Raw genomic sequence first — 19,546 nt, forward strand, 5'->3', positions numbered from 1 at the left:
TGGTTGCTCTTAAGTGTGTGTGGTAACAGATGCGGGCCAGTAATTGGTGAGTGAGGGCTGGAGAGGAAGGAATCACTAATGCGTGTGTGTGTGTGTGTGTGTGTGTGTGTGTGTGTGTGTGTGCGTGCGTGCGTGCGTGCGCGTGTGTGTGTCTGTGTGTGCGTGCGTGCGTGGTAATGGCGGTAGAGTAGGGAGAGTCATTAGGCTCACTGCTAGGTCTCAGACTCACTATAATTACCAACTCTCTAGCTGGAACACACACCTACATCCTCCCTCCTCTGTCCTCTTATCCACACACATATCCTTCATTGATGCACATCTCACACAAATACATCCACTGCCTTTTGGGAGAAGAGCTTACTGGCAAGACATTGTATGAGCCACACTCACACCCAAATCTAGGGTGTTGGAAGCAGTCTTTTGGCAGCCCTTTAAACCCCCTGCAGAATGTGCCAGGAAGGACAAATCAAACTAAAAAGTGTGTGTATGTGTGTTTCACTGCAAACCTAATTACCTTGTAACGGTGGACCAGGCTGGTGCCTTTATGTGATAATAATTCTAATAATGATACATATGGTCTGCTCTGTGTTTTTACCATTATGACTCATTGTTCCTTCTTTGAAAGCCCGGTTATTTCAATATATTAATGTTTAATAGAAACACTCATATGTTTTGCTTATTACAACCAGAGGAGGCTGGTGGGAGGAGCTATAGGAGGACGGGCTCATTGTAATGGCTGGAATGGAATCAATGGAACAGTATCAAACACATGAAATGTATAGAAACCTCATGTTTGACCCCGTTCCATTTATTCCATTCCAGCCATAACTATGAGCCCGTCCTCCTATAGCTCCTCCCACCAGCCTCCTCTGACTACAACATCTGTTTTTACCTCAGGCAGTACATATTATGTCACCATATCACCATTGTTATAACTTTGATGTTGTCAGTTTATTATCGTGGCCTTTGTATTATTCCAGAGTGCCTCACTACCAATAGAGGTAGGATTTGAATCCAACACTCCCATAACTGGGTTTTACTTCAGTGGAGGCTTATTACATGCTTAGTTCACATTGATTCCATGTTAAATACATGTTGATCGTTGTATTGAAACAGTTGTGTTGATAGGTTGTTGACCTGTGTCTCTCTTCCTCCCTAGGTGTTGAAGGTCAGTCTGATAGGACACAGGAAGAGAATCCTGGCCTCGCTGGGAGACAGGCTTCACCAAGACCCTCCACAGAAACCCCCACGGGCCATCTCCCTACGGGTCAGTGTGTGTGTGTGTGTGCTCTCTCTCTTCCCTCCCAGATGGTAGTAGTCCTAGAGACTGCAGAGAGGTTCAGTGAGCTTAGGGAAATATCTCCACTGCTGTTGTTAGCCTTCACAAGTCTCCCGGCAGACACAAAATGGATGCCGCCAGGACCACAATAGACCGCTGTTTCCCCTCTCCCTATCGGTCCTGGATACTAATTACAAGATACTGGATTCCATTCCCCAGTGCGTATGGGTCTAATGTTAATCTAACAAAGGCCCGGGATATGCTTCACCTCCTGGGACTCAATTTGATCCGGCAGCCAGGATGTGGCTGCTGCTCTGCAGCCTCTCAAGGCCCAGACACCTGCTTTCATTCCATTTAACAAATCGGTCCAGACAGAGGGGCTGGGCAGTCTCCACTGCAAATCTAGTCTGCTGTCCAGAGCCAGGCTAGCAAACAGAGAGGAGGCTGAAGGTTTATTCAGCATAGCATATTGCCATGTTCCAAAAGCATTCCACTAGACACCACTTAGAATGCTTGCTCAACACAGTAGCTTCATTTTAAGAGGTATGCTAGTGAAAATAATAAGATAAGAGATAAGCAAGGCAATTTCTATGTAGTGGAATCATTATACCATTATTGTCTTGCCCTAATTTTCACCCCCGCCTTTGAGGTATGCCCACATTGGGAATAGCCAGTAGTGGCAGTCTTCACATTTGACCTCTCGTTTTCTAGAACAGCCTATCATGGAGCCTCAAAAGCATCACATGGCACACTTCACCACAATTTAATAACCCCTGCCCTCTGTCCATCCATCCTCCCAGGAGCCCGGTGGCTGCAACACCCCTCCCCAGATCCTTCCGGGCCAGGCTGCGTACACCACAGCGGGTGTCCCAGGGGGCTCGTTGGACGTGCAGCACCTCATCATGCAGGCGGACGCACGGCGCCGCCAGCGCTCCAACGACAACTACTTAGAGGAGATGCCTCGCTCCAAACTGGAGCGGCAGATGGCCCAAGTCAGCATGGTGAGAGGGGGAGGAAAGGAAGGAAGGGAAGAATGAGAGAGGAATAGACAGCAGCCTTTCACAATTATTTTCCTGTGTGTCCCTATTTGACCTCTCTACCAAACTACGAAAGCGTGATGATTAATACACTGCTCAAAAAAATAAAGGGAACACTAAAATAACACATCCTAGATCTGAATGAATGAAATATTCTTATTAAATACTTTTTTCTTTACATAGTTGAATGTGCTGACAACAAAATCACACAAAATGGAAATCAAATTTATCAACCCAGGTCTGGATTTGGAGTCACACTCAAAATTAAAGTGGAAAACCACACTACAGGCTGGTCCAACTTTGATGTAATGTCCTTAAAACAAGTCAAAATGAGGCTCAGTAGTGTGTGTGGCCTCCACGTGCCTGTATGACCTCCCTACAACGCCTGGGCATGCTCCTAATGAGGTGGCGGATGGTCTCCTGAGGGATCTCCTCCCAGACCTGGACTAAAGCATCCGCCAACTCCTGGACAGTCTGTGGTGCAACGTGGCATTGGTGGATGGAGCGAGACATGATGTCCCAGATGTGCTCAATTGGATTCAGGTCTGGGGAACGGGCGGGCCAATCTATAGCATCAATGCCTTCCTCTTGCAGGAACTGCAGACACACTCCAGCCACAAGAGGTCTAGCATTGTCTTGCATTAGGAGGAACCCAGGGCCAACCGCACCAGCATATGGTCTCACAAGGGGTCTGAGGATCTCATCTCGGTACCTAATGGCAGTCAGGCTACCTCTGGCAAGCACATGGAGGGCTGTGCAGCCCCCCAAAGAAATGCCACCCCACACCATGACTGACCCACCGCCAAACCGGTCATGCTGGAGGATGTTGCTGGCAGCAGAACGTTCTCCACGGCATCTTCAGACTCTGTCACGTCTGTCACATGTGCTCAGTGTGAACCTGCTTTCATCTGTGAAGAGCACAGGGCGCCAGTGGCGCGTTAGCCAATCTCGGTGTTCTCTGGCAAATTAAAAACTTCTTGCACGGTTTTGGGCTGTAAGCACAACCCCCACCTGTGGACGTCGGGCCCTCATACCACCCTCATGGAGTCTGTTTCTGACCGTTTGAGCAGACACATGCACATTTGTGGCCTGCTGGAGGTCATTTTGCAGGACTCTGGCAGTGCTCCTCCTGCTCCTCCTTGCACAAAGGCGGAGGTAGCGGTCCTGCTGCTGGGTTGTTGCCCTCCTACGGCCTTGTCCACGTCTCCTGATGTACTGGCCTGTCTCCTGGTAGCGCCTCCATGCTCTGGACACTACGCTGACAGACACAGCAAACCTTCTTGCCACAGCTCGCATTGATGTGCCATCCTGGATGAGCTGCACTACCTGAGACACTTGTGTGCGTTGTAGACTCCGTCTCATGCTACCACTAGAGTGAAAGCACCGCCAGCATTCAAAAGTGACCAAAACATCAGCCAGGAAGCATAGGAACTGAGAAGTGGTCTGTGGTCCCCACCTGCAGAACCACTCCTTTATTGGGGGTGTCTTGCTAATTGCCTATAATTTCCACCTGTTGTCTATTCCATTTGCACAACAGCATGTGCAATTTATTGTCAATCAGTGTTGCTTCCTAAGTGGACAGTTTGATTTCACAGAAGTGTGATTGACTTGGAGTTACATTGTGTTGTTTAAGTGTTCCCTTTATTTTTTTGAGCAGTGTATAATATGACATATCATTCATCCTCCCGTATGGTCAGCGGGCAGAACGCTGTTATAAATAATTTGTACACTGCAAATTGACCGCAAGAATCCCAAACAGATATATTATTAGATAAAAATAGTATCATTTCAAACCTTGATTACTTTGGGATAAGATCACATATGCCTTTATTTATACTTGGAAACTACTGTACTTGGGAACAACTGAAAATCACTTTGAGCTCATTTATTTTATGTCCAACAACAATTATTTTTAAAAATACATATATATACAGCCGTGGCCAAAAGTTTTGAGGATGACACAAATATACATTTTAACAAAGTCTGTTGCCTCAGTGTCTTTAGATATTTTTGTCAGATGTTACTGTGGAATACTGAAGTATAATTACAAGCATTTCATAAGTGTCAAAGGCTTGTATTGAATATTACAAGTTGATGCAAAGAGTCAATATTTGCAGTGTTGACCCTTCTTTTTCAAGACCTCTGCAATCCGCCCTGGCATGCTGTCAATTAACTTCTGGGCCACATCCTGACTGATGGCAGCCCATTCTTGCATAATCAATGCTTGGAGTTTGTCCGAATTTGTGGGTTTTTGTTTGTCCACCCGCCTCTTGAGGATTGACCACAAGTTCTCAGATTAAGGTCTGGGGAGTTTCCTGGCCATGGACCCAAAATATTGATGTTTTGTTCCCAGAGCCAGGCAAGGTGCTTCATCATAATGGAAAAGGCATTGTTCGTCACCAAACTGTTCCTGGATGGTTGGGAGAAGTTGCTCTCGGGATGTGTTGGTACCATTCTTTATTCATGGCTGTGTTCTTAGACAGAATTGTGAGTGAGCCCACTCCCTTGGCTGAGAAGCAACCCCACACATGAATGGTCTCAGGATGCTTTACTGTTGGCATGACACAGGACTGATGGTAGCGCTCACCTTGTCCTCTCCGGACAAGCTTTTTTCCGGATGCCCCAAACAATCGGAAAGGGGATTCATCAGAGAAAATGACCCAGCCCTCAGCAGTCCAATCCCTGTACCTTTTGCAGAATATCAGTTTGTCCCTGATGTTTTTCCTGGAGAGAAGTGGCTTCTTTGCTGCCCTTCTTGACACCAGGCCATCCTCAAGTCTTCGTCTCACTGTGCGTGCAGATGCACTCACACCTGCCTGCTGCCATTCCTGAGCAAGCTCTGTACTGGCCGATCCCGCAGCTGAGACGGTCCTGGCGCTTGCTGGACTTTCTTGGGCACCCTGAAGCCTTCTTCACAACAATTGAACTGCTCTCCTTGAAGTTCTTGATGATCTGATAAATGGTTGATTTAGGTGGAATCTTACTGGCTGTGCCTGTGAAGCCCTTTTTGTGAAAAGCAATGATGACGCACGCGTTTCCTTGAAGGTAACCATGGTTGACAGAGGAAGAACAATGATTCCAAGCACCACCCTCCTTTTGAAGCTTCCAGTCTGTTATTCGAACTCAATCAGCATGACAAAGTGATCTCCAGCCGTGTCCTCATCAACACTCACACCTGTGTTAACGGAAGAATCACTGACATGATGTCAGCTGGTCCTTTTGTGGCAGGGCTGAAATGCAGTGGAAATGGTTTTTGGGGATTCAGGTCATTTGCATGGCAAAGAGGTACTTCAAAAGTAATTGCAGTTCATCTGATCATTCTTCATAACATTCTGAGTATATGCAAATTGCCATCATACAAACTGAGGCAGCAGACTTTGTGAAAATTTATATTTGTGTCATTCTCAAAACTTTTGCCCACGACTGTATATTTGGCCCTTGGATTGCCTTTTGGGGAATCCTGCCCTATACTGTACCATAACTGCTCTACCAACCTGTATTAGCATGCTATTTAACTTATATACTGTGCATTCCCGAAAGTATTCAGACCCCTTTGCTTTTTCCACATTTTGTTATGTTACAGCGTCATTCTAAAATATATTAAATAGCAATTTTCCCCATCACTTTACACACAATACCCCATAATGACAAAGCGAAAACAGGTTTTTAGAAATGTTCGATCATTTATAAAAATAAAAACAGAAATACCTTATTTACATAAGTATTCAGACCCTTTGCAATGAGATTCGAAATTGAACTCTGGTGCGTCCTGTTTCCATTGATCATCCTTGAGATGTTTCTACAACTTGATTGGAGTCCACCTGTGGTAAATTAAGTTGATTGGACATGATTTGGAAAGGCACACATCTGTCTATATAAGGTCCCACAGTGCATATCAGAGCAAAAATCAAGCCATGATGTCGAAGGAATAGTCCGTAGAGCTCCGAGACAGGATTGTGTCGAGGCACAGATCTGGGGAAGGGTAGCAAAAAAATTCTGCAGCATTGAAGATCTGCAAGAACACAGTGGCCTCAATCATTCTTAAATGGAAAAAAGTTTGGAACCACCAATACTTTTCCTAGAGCTGGCCGCCTGGCCAAGCTGAGCAATCAGGAGAGAAGGGCCTTAGTCAGGGAGGTGACCAAGAACATGATGGTCACTCTGACTGAGCTCCAGAGTTCCTCTGTGAAGATGGGAGAACCTTCCAGAAGGACAACCATCTATGTAGCACACCACCAATCAGACCTTTATGATAGAGTGGCCAGATGGAAGCCACTCCTCAGCACATGACAGGCCACTTGGAGTTTGCCAAAAGGCACCTAAAGACTCTCAGACCATGAGAAACAAGCTTCGCTGGTCTGAAACCAAGATTGAACTCTTTGGCCTGAATGCCAAGTGTCACGTCTGGAGGACCCTGGCACCATCCCTACGGTGAAGCATGGTGATGGCAGCATCATGATGGCAGCATCATGCTGTGTGGATGTTTTTCAGCAGCAGGGACTGGGAGACTAGTCAGGATCGAGTCAAAGATGAACGGAGCAAAGTACAGAGAGATCCTTGATGAAAACCTGCTCCAGAGCGCTCAGGACCTCAGACTGGAGTGAAGGTTCACCTTCCGACAGGACAACGACCCTAAGCACACAGCCAAGACAACACAGGAGTGGCTTTGGGACAAGTCTCTGAATGTCCTTGATTGGCCCAGCCAGAGCCCGGACTTGAAACCGATCTAATATCTCTGGAGAGACCTGACAATAGCTGTGAAGCAACGCTCCCCATCCAACCTGACAGAGCTTGAGAGGATCTGCAGAGCAGAATGGGAGAAACTCCCCAAATACAGGTGTGCCAAGCTTGTAGCGTCAAACCCAAGACTCGAGACTGTAATCGCTGCCAAAGGTGCTTCAACAAAGTACTAAGTAAGGGGTCTGAATACTTATGTAAATGTGATATTTCAGTTTTTGTTTTTAATACATGTGCAAACATTTCTAAAAACCTGTTTTTGCTTTGTCATTATGGGGTATTGTGTGTAGATTGATTTTTGAAAAAAAATTTATAATCATTTTTGAATAAGGCTGTAACGTAACGAAATGTGGAAAGTCAAGGGGTCTGAATACTTTCCGAATGCACTGAATATTAGCATGCATGGTACAGTATGGTAACCTCTCTACCAAAATCCATGATACTCCTATTGAACCTCTCCACCAACCTATGAAAGCACGGTCTGCGAGTCAGAGGCATCTGGGAGAGCAGCTTCTCTTAAGCGTTCCTTTGGTCTACCCCGATTAGGGTCCATCCGGAGTGTGTATGAGAGTGTGTGTGAGAGTGTGTGTGATTCACAGAGCTTGTCGCACCAGACACACACTTATGTTTCTACACGACTGACTCTTTGAAGTGCGTTTGTGTCACGACTCATGACAACATTGGCCTCTTTAGAGCAGCACTCAGGTGAGTGCAGTGAGTCAACAAGGTCGTGTAGAGGGGATCATTATGGAGACTTCTGTATTCCTCTCACTCTCATATACTTTCCACTCTTTCCTTTATCTCTCCCTTTTTCCCCCTTTTCCCTCCACAATGCCTCTGACTGCCCATTGCAACTGAGGCAGTCAAAGATCATGCCCTACTCCCCCCGTTGCTACTGAGGCAGTCAGAGATCATGCCCTGCTCCCCCCCAATTGCTGCTGAGGTAGTCAGTTCATGCCCTGCTCCTCCCCATTACTACTGAGGCAGTCAGAGATCATGCCCTACTCCCTCCATTGCTACTGAGGCAGTCAGAGATCATGCCCTGCTCCCCCAATTGCTGCTGAGGTAGTCAGTTCATGCCCTGCTCCCTCCCCATTACTACTGAGGCAGTCAGCGATCATGGCCTACTACCCCTCATGCCCTACTCCCCCATTACTACTGAGGCAGTCAGAGATCATGCCCTACTCCCACTCCTTGCTACTAAGGCAGTCCGAGATCATACCCTGCCCCCCACCCCCATTGCTGTTGAGGCAGTCAGAGATCATGCCCTGCCCCCACCCCCATTGCTACTGAGGCAGTCAGAGATCATGCCCTGCTCCCTCCCCATTACTACTGAGGCAGTCAGAGATCATGCTGCGACTGAGGCAGTCCGAGATCATACCCTGCCCCCCACCCCCATTGCTGTTGAGGCAGTCAGAGATCATGCCCTGCCCCCCACCCCCATTGCTACTGAGGCAGTCAGAGATCATGCCCTGCTCCCTCCCCATTACTACTGAGGCAGTCAGAGATCATGCCCTACTCCCTCCCCATTGCTACTGAGGCAGTCAGAGATCATGCCCTGCTCCCTCCCCATTACTACTGAGGCAGTCAGAGATCATGCCCTGCTCCCTCCCCATTGCTACTGAGGCAGTCAGAGATCATGCCCTGCTCCTCCCCATTGCTACTGAGGCAGTCAGAGATCATGCCCTGCTCCCTCCCCATTACTACTGAGGCAGTCAGAGATCATGCCCTGCTCCCTCCCCATTACGACTGAGGCAGTCAGCGATCATGGCCGACTACCCCTCATGTCCTACTCCCCCATTACGACTGAGGCAGTCCGATCATGGCCGACTACCCCTCATGTCCTACTCCCCCATTACGACTGAGGCAGTCAGAGATCATGCCCTGCTCCCTCCCCATTATGACTGAGGCAGTCAGCGATCATGGCCGACTACCCCACATGCCCTACTCCCCCATTGCTACTGAGGCAGTCAGAGATCATGCCCTGCTCCCTCCCCATTATGACTGAGGCAGTCAGCGATCATGGCCGATCACCCCTCATGTCCTACTCCCTCCCCATTGCTACTGAGGCAGTCAGAGATCATGCCCTGCTCCCTCCCCATTATGACTGAGGCAGTCAGCGATCATGGCCGACTACCCCACATGCCCTACTCCCCCATTGCTACTGAGGCAGTCAGAGATCATGCCCTGCTCCCTCCCCATTACGACTGAGGCAGTCAGAGATCATGCCCTGCTCCCTCCCCATTACGACTGAGGCAGTCAGAGATCATGCCCTGCTCCCTCCCCATTACGACTGAGGCAGTCAGAGATCATGCCCTGCTCCCTCCCCATTACTACTGAGGCAGTCAGAGATCATGCCCTGCTCCCTCCCCATTACTACTGAGGCAGTCAGAGATCATGCCCTGCTCCCTCCCCATTACTACTGAGGCAGTCAGAGATCATGCCCTGCTCCCTCCCCATTACGACTGAGGCAGTCAGAGATCATGCCCCTACCCCTCATGCCCTACTCCCCCATTGCTACTGAGGCAGTCAAAGACGTGGCCCTACTCCCTCTATTACTACTGAGGCAGTCAGAGATCATGCCCTGCTCCCTACATTGCTACTGAGGCAGTCAGAGATCATGCCCTGGGCCCCATTACAGGAATAATGAGGTTCTTCTCTTTCTCTGTGCTCTTTCTGGTCTTTATATAATTGTGTTTTGCAATTTGTGTCTCTATCTTCGTCTCTCCCCATCTCTTTTTCTCCCCCCCCCCTCTATCTATCTTTGTCACTTAGATCAGTTAGAGTAGCCCATTGTTTTGGAGTAGATTACCTGTTCTGATCCTCCTCTAGGGCTCACCCTGCAGCTATTTACCCCAATGTCATTATCCCTGATTACCTCACCTCCAGAGTATCTCATTAAGATGCAGATGGATGTGACACACAAACAAACAAGCACTCCCGTATAGTAGTGTATCAGCACCTGTCATGGGACTTTGATTATGAAACTGTGTCGGGAGGATTTCCTCACACTCCAGCCTTGTTGTAAACATTGCCTGTGTGATTATCGTCTGCTTGATTATTATAGACCATAGAGTTGGATAGAGGCCACGTCTTTGCATATTTGCCATTATGGTTTCTATTACAGCATGGGCAGTGCCATTGAGGGCTATCTCCATTGATGAAAGTCCTCAATGGCGCTGCCCATGCTAAAACAGGCTTTGTGGAAAGTGCACCCTCTATCCAGCTCTATGTTATCAACCAACTTCTTGTTGTCCTGATCCTGGATCTTATTTCTATTTATTTATCAGTCTCATGATGTTGGAGAAAGACCTTCTGCAAGAAATGATACTGTAAGTTGTCTGTGATGCTAGTGTGCATCAAATACTGTTGTTGTCATTGTACGTGACGAACAGTCGAACAGTCAACTGTCAATGTACGTGATATAAATGTACATTATATTTGTTGATAATACAAGTCCATTTACTCATGATCATTTCCATTTGATTTAGAACATATTGGCTAAGGGAAAAGTACTGTAGCTAAATATATATCCATTTCCTGTTTCTGTTGAATAGGATGAAAGAAAGAAGGACAGGGGATTTTCCACACAGTGCCAGGGGAGGTGTGAGCATCATAGCACTAGCTAGGGGAATTAAACAGTATGAAAAGCCATTTAAATATGACCCTTCTAAGACTGTTAAAACGCACTTAGCATTAGGAGAGGATGATCCATAAAAACACAGTGAGGTCTCAAAATGTTGTTGAAGCGTTGTTGTTAAGCTTTTCATGTTCAGTCAGTCTGGATAGAACCTGTTACATCATAGAAGTGCCATGTGCTTAGGCGCAAACGGCAGCACATATCTGACAGACTAGATGTATCAGCTCAGAATATGCTTGACTTAAGTTTGTGCCCAATCCTTTTCCTTGTAATCGTCTGTGATTCCTCATCCGTGGCCTCTGTCTGATCTTGCCATTGGCTGTCGTTACAGCAAGGCGAATGGTGCGAGCCAATCACGTTGCGTCCTCCCAACGAGGCCACCTCGTCCACTCCAGTGCAATACTGGCAGCACCACCCTGAGAAACTCATCTTCCAGTCGTGTGACTATGAAGCTTACGTGAGTAGTCCCGTCCCTATGTTATACAGTGTGTGTGTGTGTGTGTGTGTGTGTGTGTGTGTGTGTGTGTGTGTGTGTGTGTGTATGCTTTTCATGCATGTATGATATGCTTGTGAATGTGTATGCATGCAAAACGCTACATTAGCATCGTATCATATTCTACAGCAGCGGTATTCAAAGTCGGGGTCGCGACCCCGCTAGGGGACCATCAGTGGGGTCAATAAAAAGGAACTAAACATTTAGAGTACAGATTATTGTATTGGACAATATACGTTTTTCAGGAAGATAGTACAAACAAATACCATTTTATTGAGTAAATGTATTTTGATAAGAGAAGAAACTATGATGAAGGTTATTTGTTGATGTAAAAATGTACAGATTTTAAGGTTCTGTCGTATTGGGTTAGGGTGGGGTTTAGAGAAATTATTGGGAAGAAAATTCTCCAGAAATTCTGGTGGAACGAATTGGGTCCCCATCTGAAAAGGTTTGAATAATACTGTAATGTGGGAGAGATGCCCTGTCTGCCAAGGGGTTCAAGAAACACACTTTCAGCCCCCCTGACTTAAAGTACCTGCACTTGTGTTACCTAACTGACACACTGGAGGTATTCAGGAGTAAAACCATGTTTCACCCTTCGATCAATACTGCACCAAGCTATTCACGCTGCTGCAGTAATTTTAGCCTCCCGTTACATAAAACCAACCATGTTTCCAAGGATACTGCACATGTACATTTGATTGGCTTAGCCCCAGCAACCATGTAACACTGATTACTACCCACTTTCAGCTGATGAATCACCGGGAAGATGATTGGCTCCCATTTGGAGTCTGGAGGCTCCCATTGGCTCTCGGAGCCAGCCGTGTTGAATTGTGATTGACTCTTGCACAGTTGTGCTTAGCGATTGGCTCAGAGGTGCTGTTGTGGAGATGAGGGGGCTAGAGGATTAGAGAGAAAGAGAGAGAGAAACAGTGAGTGTGAGTAAGCGAGAGAGTTTGTGATAGAGTGAGGGAAAAGGTCATGTGGGTTGAGAGAGGGAGGGATAAGGTAGTGTGGGTTGAGAGAGGGAGGGATAAGGAAGTGATGGTTGAGAGAGTGAGGGATAAAGGTAGTGTGGGTTGAGAGAGTGGGGGATAAGGTAGTGTGGGTTGAGAGAGGGAGGGATAAGGTAGTGTGGGTTGAGAGAGGGAGGGATAAGGTAGTGTGGGTTGAGAGAGTGGGGGATAAGGTAGTGTGGGTTGAGAGAGGGAGGGATAAGGTAGTGTGGGTTGAGAGAGGGAGGGATAAGGTAGTGTGGGTTGAGAGAGTGGGGGATAAGGTAGTGTGGGTTGAGAGAGGGAGGGATAAGGTAGTGTGGGTTGAGAGAGGGAGGGATAAGGTAGTGTGGGTTGAGAGAGGGAGGGATAAGGTAGTGTGGGTTGAGAGAGGGAGGGATAAGGTAGTGTGGGTTGAGAGAGGGAAGGATAAGGTAGTGTGGGTTGAGAGAGGGAAGAAGGAAGGCAGAGAGAGAAAGTGTAAATAAATTAAATAATCAGTGCCAAGCAACTACTCTCCCAGGACTGAAGCTCCACATGGCCCCACGAAGTGAGATAGAGGAGAATCTGAGAGAGAAAGAAAAGGAGCGAGAGAGAGAGAGAGAAGGATGGAGAGATTAAGCGAGGGAGGAAAAGTGAGGAGTATAGGGAGGCATATAAAGTAAGAAGGAGGGAGGGAGGCAGGGATGGAGGGAAAAATAAATGGTGAGTTACAGTGTGACTAAAAGGAAGAGACAGACATTTAAAAAAGCAGGGAGAGTTAAGCACTGAGATAGAGGATAGAGTTGAGGATGTAAGCAGTGTACAGAGGAAGAGGATAGAGTTGAGGATGTAAGCAGTGTACAGAGGAAGAGGATAGAGTTGAGGATGTAAGCAGTGTACAGAGGAAGAGGATAGAGTTGAGGATGTAAGCAGTGTACAGAGGAAGAGGATAGAGTTGAGGATGTAAGCAGTGTACAGAGGAAGAGGATAGAGTTGAGGATGTAAGCAGATGTTGAGGATGTAACAGAGGAAGAGGATAGAGTTGAGGATGTAAGCAGTGTACAGAGGAAGAGGATAGAGTTGAGGATGTACGCAGTGTACGGAGGAGGAAGAGGATAGAGTTGAGGATGTAGGAGCAGTGTACAGAGGAAGAGGATAGAGTTGAGGGATGTAAGAGGAAGAGTGTGAGGATGTAAGCAGAGGAAGAGGATAGAGTTGAGGATGTAAGCAGTGTACAGAGGAAGAGGATAGAGTTGAGGATGTAAGCAGTGTACGGAGGAAGAGGATAGAGTTGAGGATGTAAGCAGTGTACAGAGGAGGAAGAGGATAGTACAGAGGAAGAGGATTGAGGATGTAAGCAGTGAGGATAGAGTTGAGGATGTAAGCAGTGAGGATAGAGTTGAGGATGTAAGCAGTGTACAGAGTAAGAGGATAGAGTTGAGGAAGTACAGAGGATAGAGTTGAGGATGTAAGCAGTGTACAGAGTAAGAGGATAGAGTTGAGGATGTAAGCAGTGTACAGAGGAAGAGGATAGAGTTGAGGATGTAAGCAGTGTACAGTGAGGAAGAGGATAGAGTTGAGGATGTAAGCAGTGTACAGAGGAAGAGGATAGAGTTGAGGATGTACAGAGGAAGAGGATAGAGTTGAGATGTACAGAGGAAGAGGATAGAGTTGAGGATGTAAGCAGTGTACAGAGGAAGAGGATAGAGTTGAGGATGTAAGCAGTGTACAGAGGAAGAGGATAGAGTTGAGGATGTAAGCAGTGTACGGAGGAAGAGGATAGAGTTGAGGATGTAAGCAGTGTACAGAGTAAGAGGGCAGTACGGAGGGAAGAGGATAGAGTTGAGGAAGAGGATAGAGTTGAGGATGTAAGCAGTGTACAGAGGAAGAGGATAGAGTTGAGCTTTCTTTATTATAGACCAGCTCTGATGTCATTATACTTTCTTTATTATATACCAGCTCTGATGTCATTATACTTTCTTTATTATAGACCAGCTCTGATGTCATTATATTTTCTTTATTATAGACCAGCTCTAATGTCATTATACTCTCTTTATTATAGACCAGCTCTGATGTCATTATACTTTCTTTATTATAGACCAGCTCTGTCATTATACTTTCTTTATTATAGATGTCATTATACTTTCTTTATTATAGACCAGCTCTGATGTCATTATGCTTTCTTTATTATAGACCAGCTCTGAGTGTCATTATACTTTCTTTATTATAGACCAGCTCTGATGTCATTATACTTTCTTTATTATAGACCAGCTCTGATGTCATTATACTTTCTTTATTATAGACCAGCTCTGATGTCATTATACTGTCTTTATTATAGACCAGCTCTGATGTCATTATACTTTCTTTATTATAGACCACTTCAGTCATTATACTTTCTTTATTATAGACCAGCTCATTATATACTTTCTTTATTATAGACCAGCTCTGATGTCATTATACTTTCTTTATTATAGACCAGCTCTGAGTGTCATTATACTTTCTTTATTATAGACCAGCTCTAATGTCATTATACTTTCTTTATTATAGACCAGCTCTTGTCATTATACTCTTTATTATAGACCAGCTCTGATGTCATTATATTTTCTTTATTATAGACCAGCTCTGTCATTATACTTTCTTTATTATAGACCAGCTCTGATGTCATTAGACTTTCTTTATTATAGTCAGCTCTGATGTCATTATACTTTCTTTATTATAGACCAGCTCTGATGTCATTATACTTTCTTTATTATAGACCAGCTCTTATGTCATTATACTTTCTTTATTATAGACCAGCTCTGATGTCATTATACTTTCTTTATTATAGACCAGCTCTGATGTCATTATACTTTCTTTATTATAGACCAGCTCTGATGTCATGATACTTTCTTTATTATAGACCAGCTCTGATGTCATGATACTTTCTTTATTATAGACCAGCTCTGATGTCATTATACTTTCTTTATTATAGACCAGCTCTGAGTGTCATTATACTTTCTTTATTATAGACCAGCTCTAATGTCATTATACTTTCTTTATTATAGACCAGCTCTAATGTCATTATACTCTTTATTATAGACCAGCTCTGATGTCATTATTATTATAGACCAGCTCTGTCATTATACTTTCTTTATTATAGACCAGCTCTGATGTCATTAGACTTTCTTTATTATAGACCAGCTCTGATGTCATTATACTTTCTTTATTATAGACCAGCTCTGATGTCATTATACTTTCTTTATTATAGACCAGCTCTTATGTCATTATACTTTCTTTATTATAGACCAGCTCTGATGTCATTATACTTTCTTTATTATAGACCAGCTCTAATGTCATTATACTTTCTTTATTATAGACCAGCTCTGAGTGTCATTATACTTTCTTTATTATAGACCAGCTCTGATGTCATGATACTTTCTTTATTATAGACCAGCTCTGATGTCATGATACTTTCTTTATTATAGACCAGCTCTGATGTCATGATACTTTCTTTATTATAGACCAGCTCTGATGTCATGATACTTTCTTTATTATAGACCAGCTCTGATGTCATGATACTTTCTTTATTATAGACCAGCTCTGATGTCATGATACTTTCTTTATTATAGACCAGCTCTGATGTCATGATACTTTCTTTATTATAGACCAGCTCTGATGTCATTATACTTTCTTTATTATAGACCAGCTCTGATGTCATGATACTTTCTTTATTATAGACCAGCTCTGATTTCATTATACTTTCTTTATTAACATTCTTAGACCGCCAAATGTCATCACTGCATATTCAGTGGGGCAAAAAAAGTATTTTGTCAGCCACCAATTGTGCAAGTTTCCCACTTAAAAAGATGAGAGGCCTGTAATTTTCATCATAGGTACACTTCAACTATGACAGACAAAATGAGGGGAAACAATCCAGAAAATCACATTGTAGGATTTTAATGAATTTATTTGCAAATTATGGTGGAAAATGAGTATTTGGTCACCTACAAACAAGCAAGATTTCTGGCTCTCACAGACCTGTAACTTCTCTTTAAGAGGCTCCTCTATCCTCCACTTGTTTGAACTTGTTATCAGTATAAAAGACACCTGTCCACAACCTCAAACAGTCACACTCCAAACTCCACTATGGCCAAGTCCAAAGAGCTGTCAAAGGACACCAGAAAAACAAAATTGTAGACCTGCACCAGGCTGGGAAGACTGAATCTGCAATAGGTAAGCAGCTTGGTTTGAAGAAATCAACTGTGGGAGCAATTATTAGAAATGGAAGACATACAAGACCACTGATAATCTCCCTTGATCTGGGGCTCCACGCAAGATCTCACCCCGTGGGGTCAAAATGATCACAAGTACGGTGAGCAAAAATCCCAGAACCACACGGGGGGACCTAGTGAATGACCTGCACCGAGCTGGGACCAAAGTAACAAAGCCTACCATCAGTAACAGACTACGCCGCCAGGGACTCAAATCCTGCAGTGCCAGACGTGTCCCCCCTGCTTAAGCCAGTACATGTCCAGGCCCGTCTGAAGTTTGCTAGATAGCATTTGGATGATCCAGAAGAAGATTGGGAGAATGTCATATGGTCAGATGAAACCAAAATATAACTTTTTGGTAAAAACTCAACTCGTCGTTTTTCGAGGACAAAGAATGCTGAGTTGCATCCAAAGAACACCATACCTACTGTGAAGCATGGGGGTGGAAACATCATGCTTTGGGGCTGTTTTTCTGCAAAGGACCAGGACGACTGATCCGCGTAAAGGAAAGAATGAATGGGGCCATGTATCGAGAGATTTTGAGTGAAAACCTCCTTCCATCAGCAAGGGCATTGAAGATGAAATGTGGCTGGGTCTTTCAGCATGACAATGATCCCAAACACACCGCCCGGGCAACAAAGGAGTGGCTTTGTAAGAAGCATTTCAAGGTCCTGGAGTGGCCTAGCCAGTCTCCAGATCTCAACCCCATAGAAAATCTTTGGAGGGATTTGAAAGTCCGTGTTGCCCAGCAACAGCCCCCAAAAAATCACTGCTCTAGAGGAGATCTGCATGGGAGGAATGGGCCAAAATACCAGCAACAGTGTGTGAAAACCTCGTGAAGACTTACAGAAAACATTTGACCTCTGTCATTGCCAACAAAGGGTATATAACAAAGTATTGAGATAAACTTTGTTATTGACCAAATACTTATTTTCCACCATAATTTGCAAATAAATTTAGATTTTTTTGTTGTCATTTTGCCATAGTTGAAGTGTACCTATGATGAAAATTACAGGCCTCTCTCATCTTTTAAGTGGGAGAACTTGCACAATTGGTGGCTGACTAAATACTTTTTGCCCCACTGTATAACATACCTTCTTTATTACACCAGACAATGTCCTAACGTTATTTCAACGCCTTTTGGGATTAGTGTCGAACATGATTGCGTTGTCCATTTCTAGAGCGTGATGGTTGTTGAATGTAATTTTAACACAGGAGAAACAAGAAAATGCACTCCCTTTAATGAATGCACTGTTGTTGTACTCTTAAAGGGAAACATTGCTAAGATGTTGCTCCAACGTTATCACATTGTGTCCTCTTCAGATGATGTTCTTTTGACCACTGTCTTACGTCATCCTTACATGGCTAGAATGACACACATAATCCTAACTGTATAATCGGTCAATACTGATTCCCCAAAGCCCTGTAGGGCTTTCACTCTGTAATGTTATTACTATGTTCTCTGTAACGTTTTCAGCCTCAGACGACACTACTGTTTGTTTTCACAATGAAGCGCGCGCGCACACACACACACATATTCACAAACACATACCCAGAGACAGGGGCTTCTTGGAGGTTTGTAACGTTATTACAGTGTTCTCTATACGAGAACAGACGACGCTCCCTTGATACCATAGCATTATTAACAACAGAGCCAGAAAGAGCAGTAACCAGCCCAGACAACCCCACTACAACCACCAGCCTACCTCCCATAAAGAAATGACTCATTCATTCTACTGCACTTAAAATAGTAGAGAAATCAGGGTGTGGTTGTGTTACCGTTAAGCTAATGCAATGTATTTGTTATCTTTTGACGAAGGGTAAGATTAGGTGGATTGTTTTGCCGGGACATTTTTCAAAAGCATATCCTGAAGGGTAAATGATTTAGGGTCAGGGGTCGAGGTATAAAAGGATCAATGTTTGCACTTTGGGTGTCAGAACATCCTATAAAAATCCTCTTGGGGCTTTTAGCTCAAATCAACAGTGGGCGCGCTGAGCAGTTAATCGTACACCCATTACGTCCCTTTAGCCCTAATGTCCCCGTAAGTACTGTCCCCATAAACACCACCTTATTAAATTGGGTCTGTGTCCTCACGAACTAGGTCCTCACTCTATTGACCTCCCCACTTTGCACATTTCCTGCCCGCTCCAGCCCTGTTTACACTCCTCTGGGGATTTCCAGGTTGTTTTCATCACATCAGCAAGTGAAGTCATCATCTCAGCAGAATATTGTTGTTCCAAATTTATAGCTTTGGGACTGGATCTTTTAAGATTCCATCTTACATTGAATGATTCTATGATCCTTCATGTGTCTGTATAATAGTTCTAGGATGGAATGTGAATGCTAACGTTGTTTACCTTTATGTCTCTGACAGTACCTGGGCTCCATGCTGGTGAAAGAGCTGAGAGGAACAGAGTCAACACAAGACGCCTGCTCCAAGATGAGGTAAGAGGGCCCGGCACATCACTACCACCCAGAGAGAGAAACTGGGACCACTTTAACCACCACTGTAGTCTCATTTTTAACCTGGATTCACCTACATCTCTTTTGCTCTCTTTTTTATACTCTTCCACTTTCATTCACCTTATTCTCTCTCTCTCTTCCCCTTCACCCCTTCCTCCCTTCTCTCTCTCTCTCTTCCTCTCTTCTCTCTCTCTCTCTCTCTTCCTCCCCCTTCTCTCTCTCTCTCCTCATTCTCTCTCTCTCTCTTCCTCCTCTCTCTCTCTCTTCCCTTCTCTCTCTCTCTTCCCCCTCTCTCTCTCTTCCCCTTCTCCTTCCCCCTTCTCTCTCTCTCTTCCCCCCCTTCTCTCTCTCTCTTCCCCCTTCTCTCTCTCTCTCTTCCCCCTTCTCTCTCTCTCTCTCTTCCCCCCTTCTTTTCTCTCTCTCTCTCTTCCCCCCTTCTTCTCTCTCTCTCTCTTCCCCCTTCTCTCTCTCTCTCTTCCCCCTTCTCTCTCTCTCTCTCTCTTCCCCCTTCTCTCTCTCTCTCTCTCTCTCTCCCCCCTTCTTCTCTCTCTCTCTCTCTCTCTTCCCCCCTTCTCTCTCTCTCTCTCTCTTCCCCCTTCTCTCTCTCTCTCTTCCCCGTTCTCTCTCTCTCTTCCCCCTTCTCTCTCTCTCTCTTCCCCCCTTCTCTCT

General features: G+C 45.0%; 1 protein-coding gene across 1 annotated transcript in view; it reads left to right on the top strand.

Moving 5' to 3' along the window:
- LOC112237188 (ankyrin repeat and sterile alpha motif domain-containing protein 1B) overlaps positions 1 to 18,863 on the top strand; it is a 394,948-nt gene extending 376,085 nt beyond the window's left edge. Inside the window, 4 exon segments of the mRNA XM_042299987.1 lie at positions 1,160 to 1,267; positions 2,080 to 2,280; positions 11,025 to 11,150; positions 18,789 to 18,863. Coding sequence (XP_042155921.1) covers positions 1,160 to 1,267; positions 2,080 to 2,280; positions 11,025 to 11,150; positions 18,789 to 18,863 — 510 coding nt within the window.
- The last annotated feature ends 683 nt before the right edge of the window (positions 18,864 to 19,546 follow it).

This window comes from Oncorhynchus tshawytscha, linkage group LG17 (genome assembly GCF_018296145.1).
Source record: "Oncorhynchus tshawytscha isolate Ot180627B linkage group LG17, Otsh_v2.0, whole genome shotgun sequence".
In the NCBI taxonomy this organism is placed as follows: domain Eukaryota; kingdom Metazoa; phylum Chordata; class Actinopteri; order Salmoniformes; family Salmonidae; genus Oncorhynchus; species Oncorhynchus tshawytscha.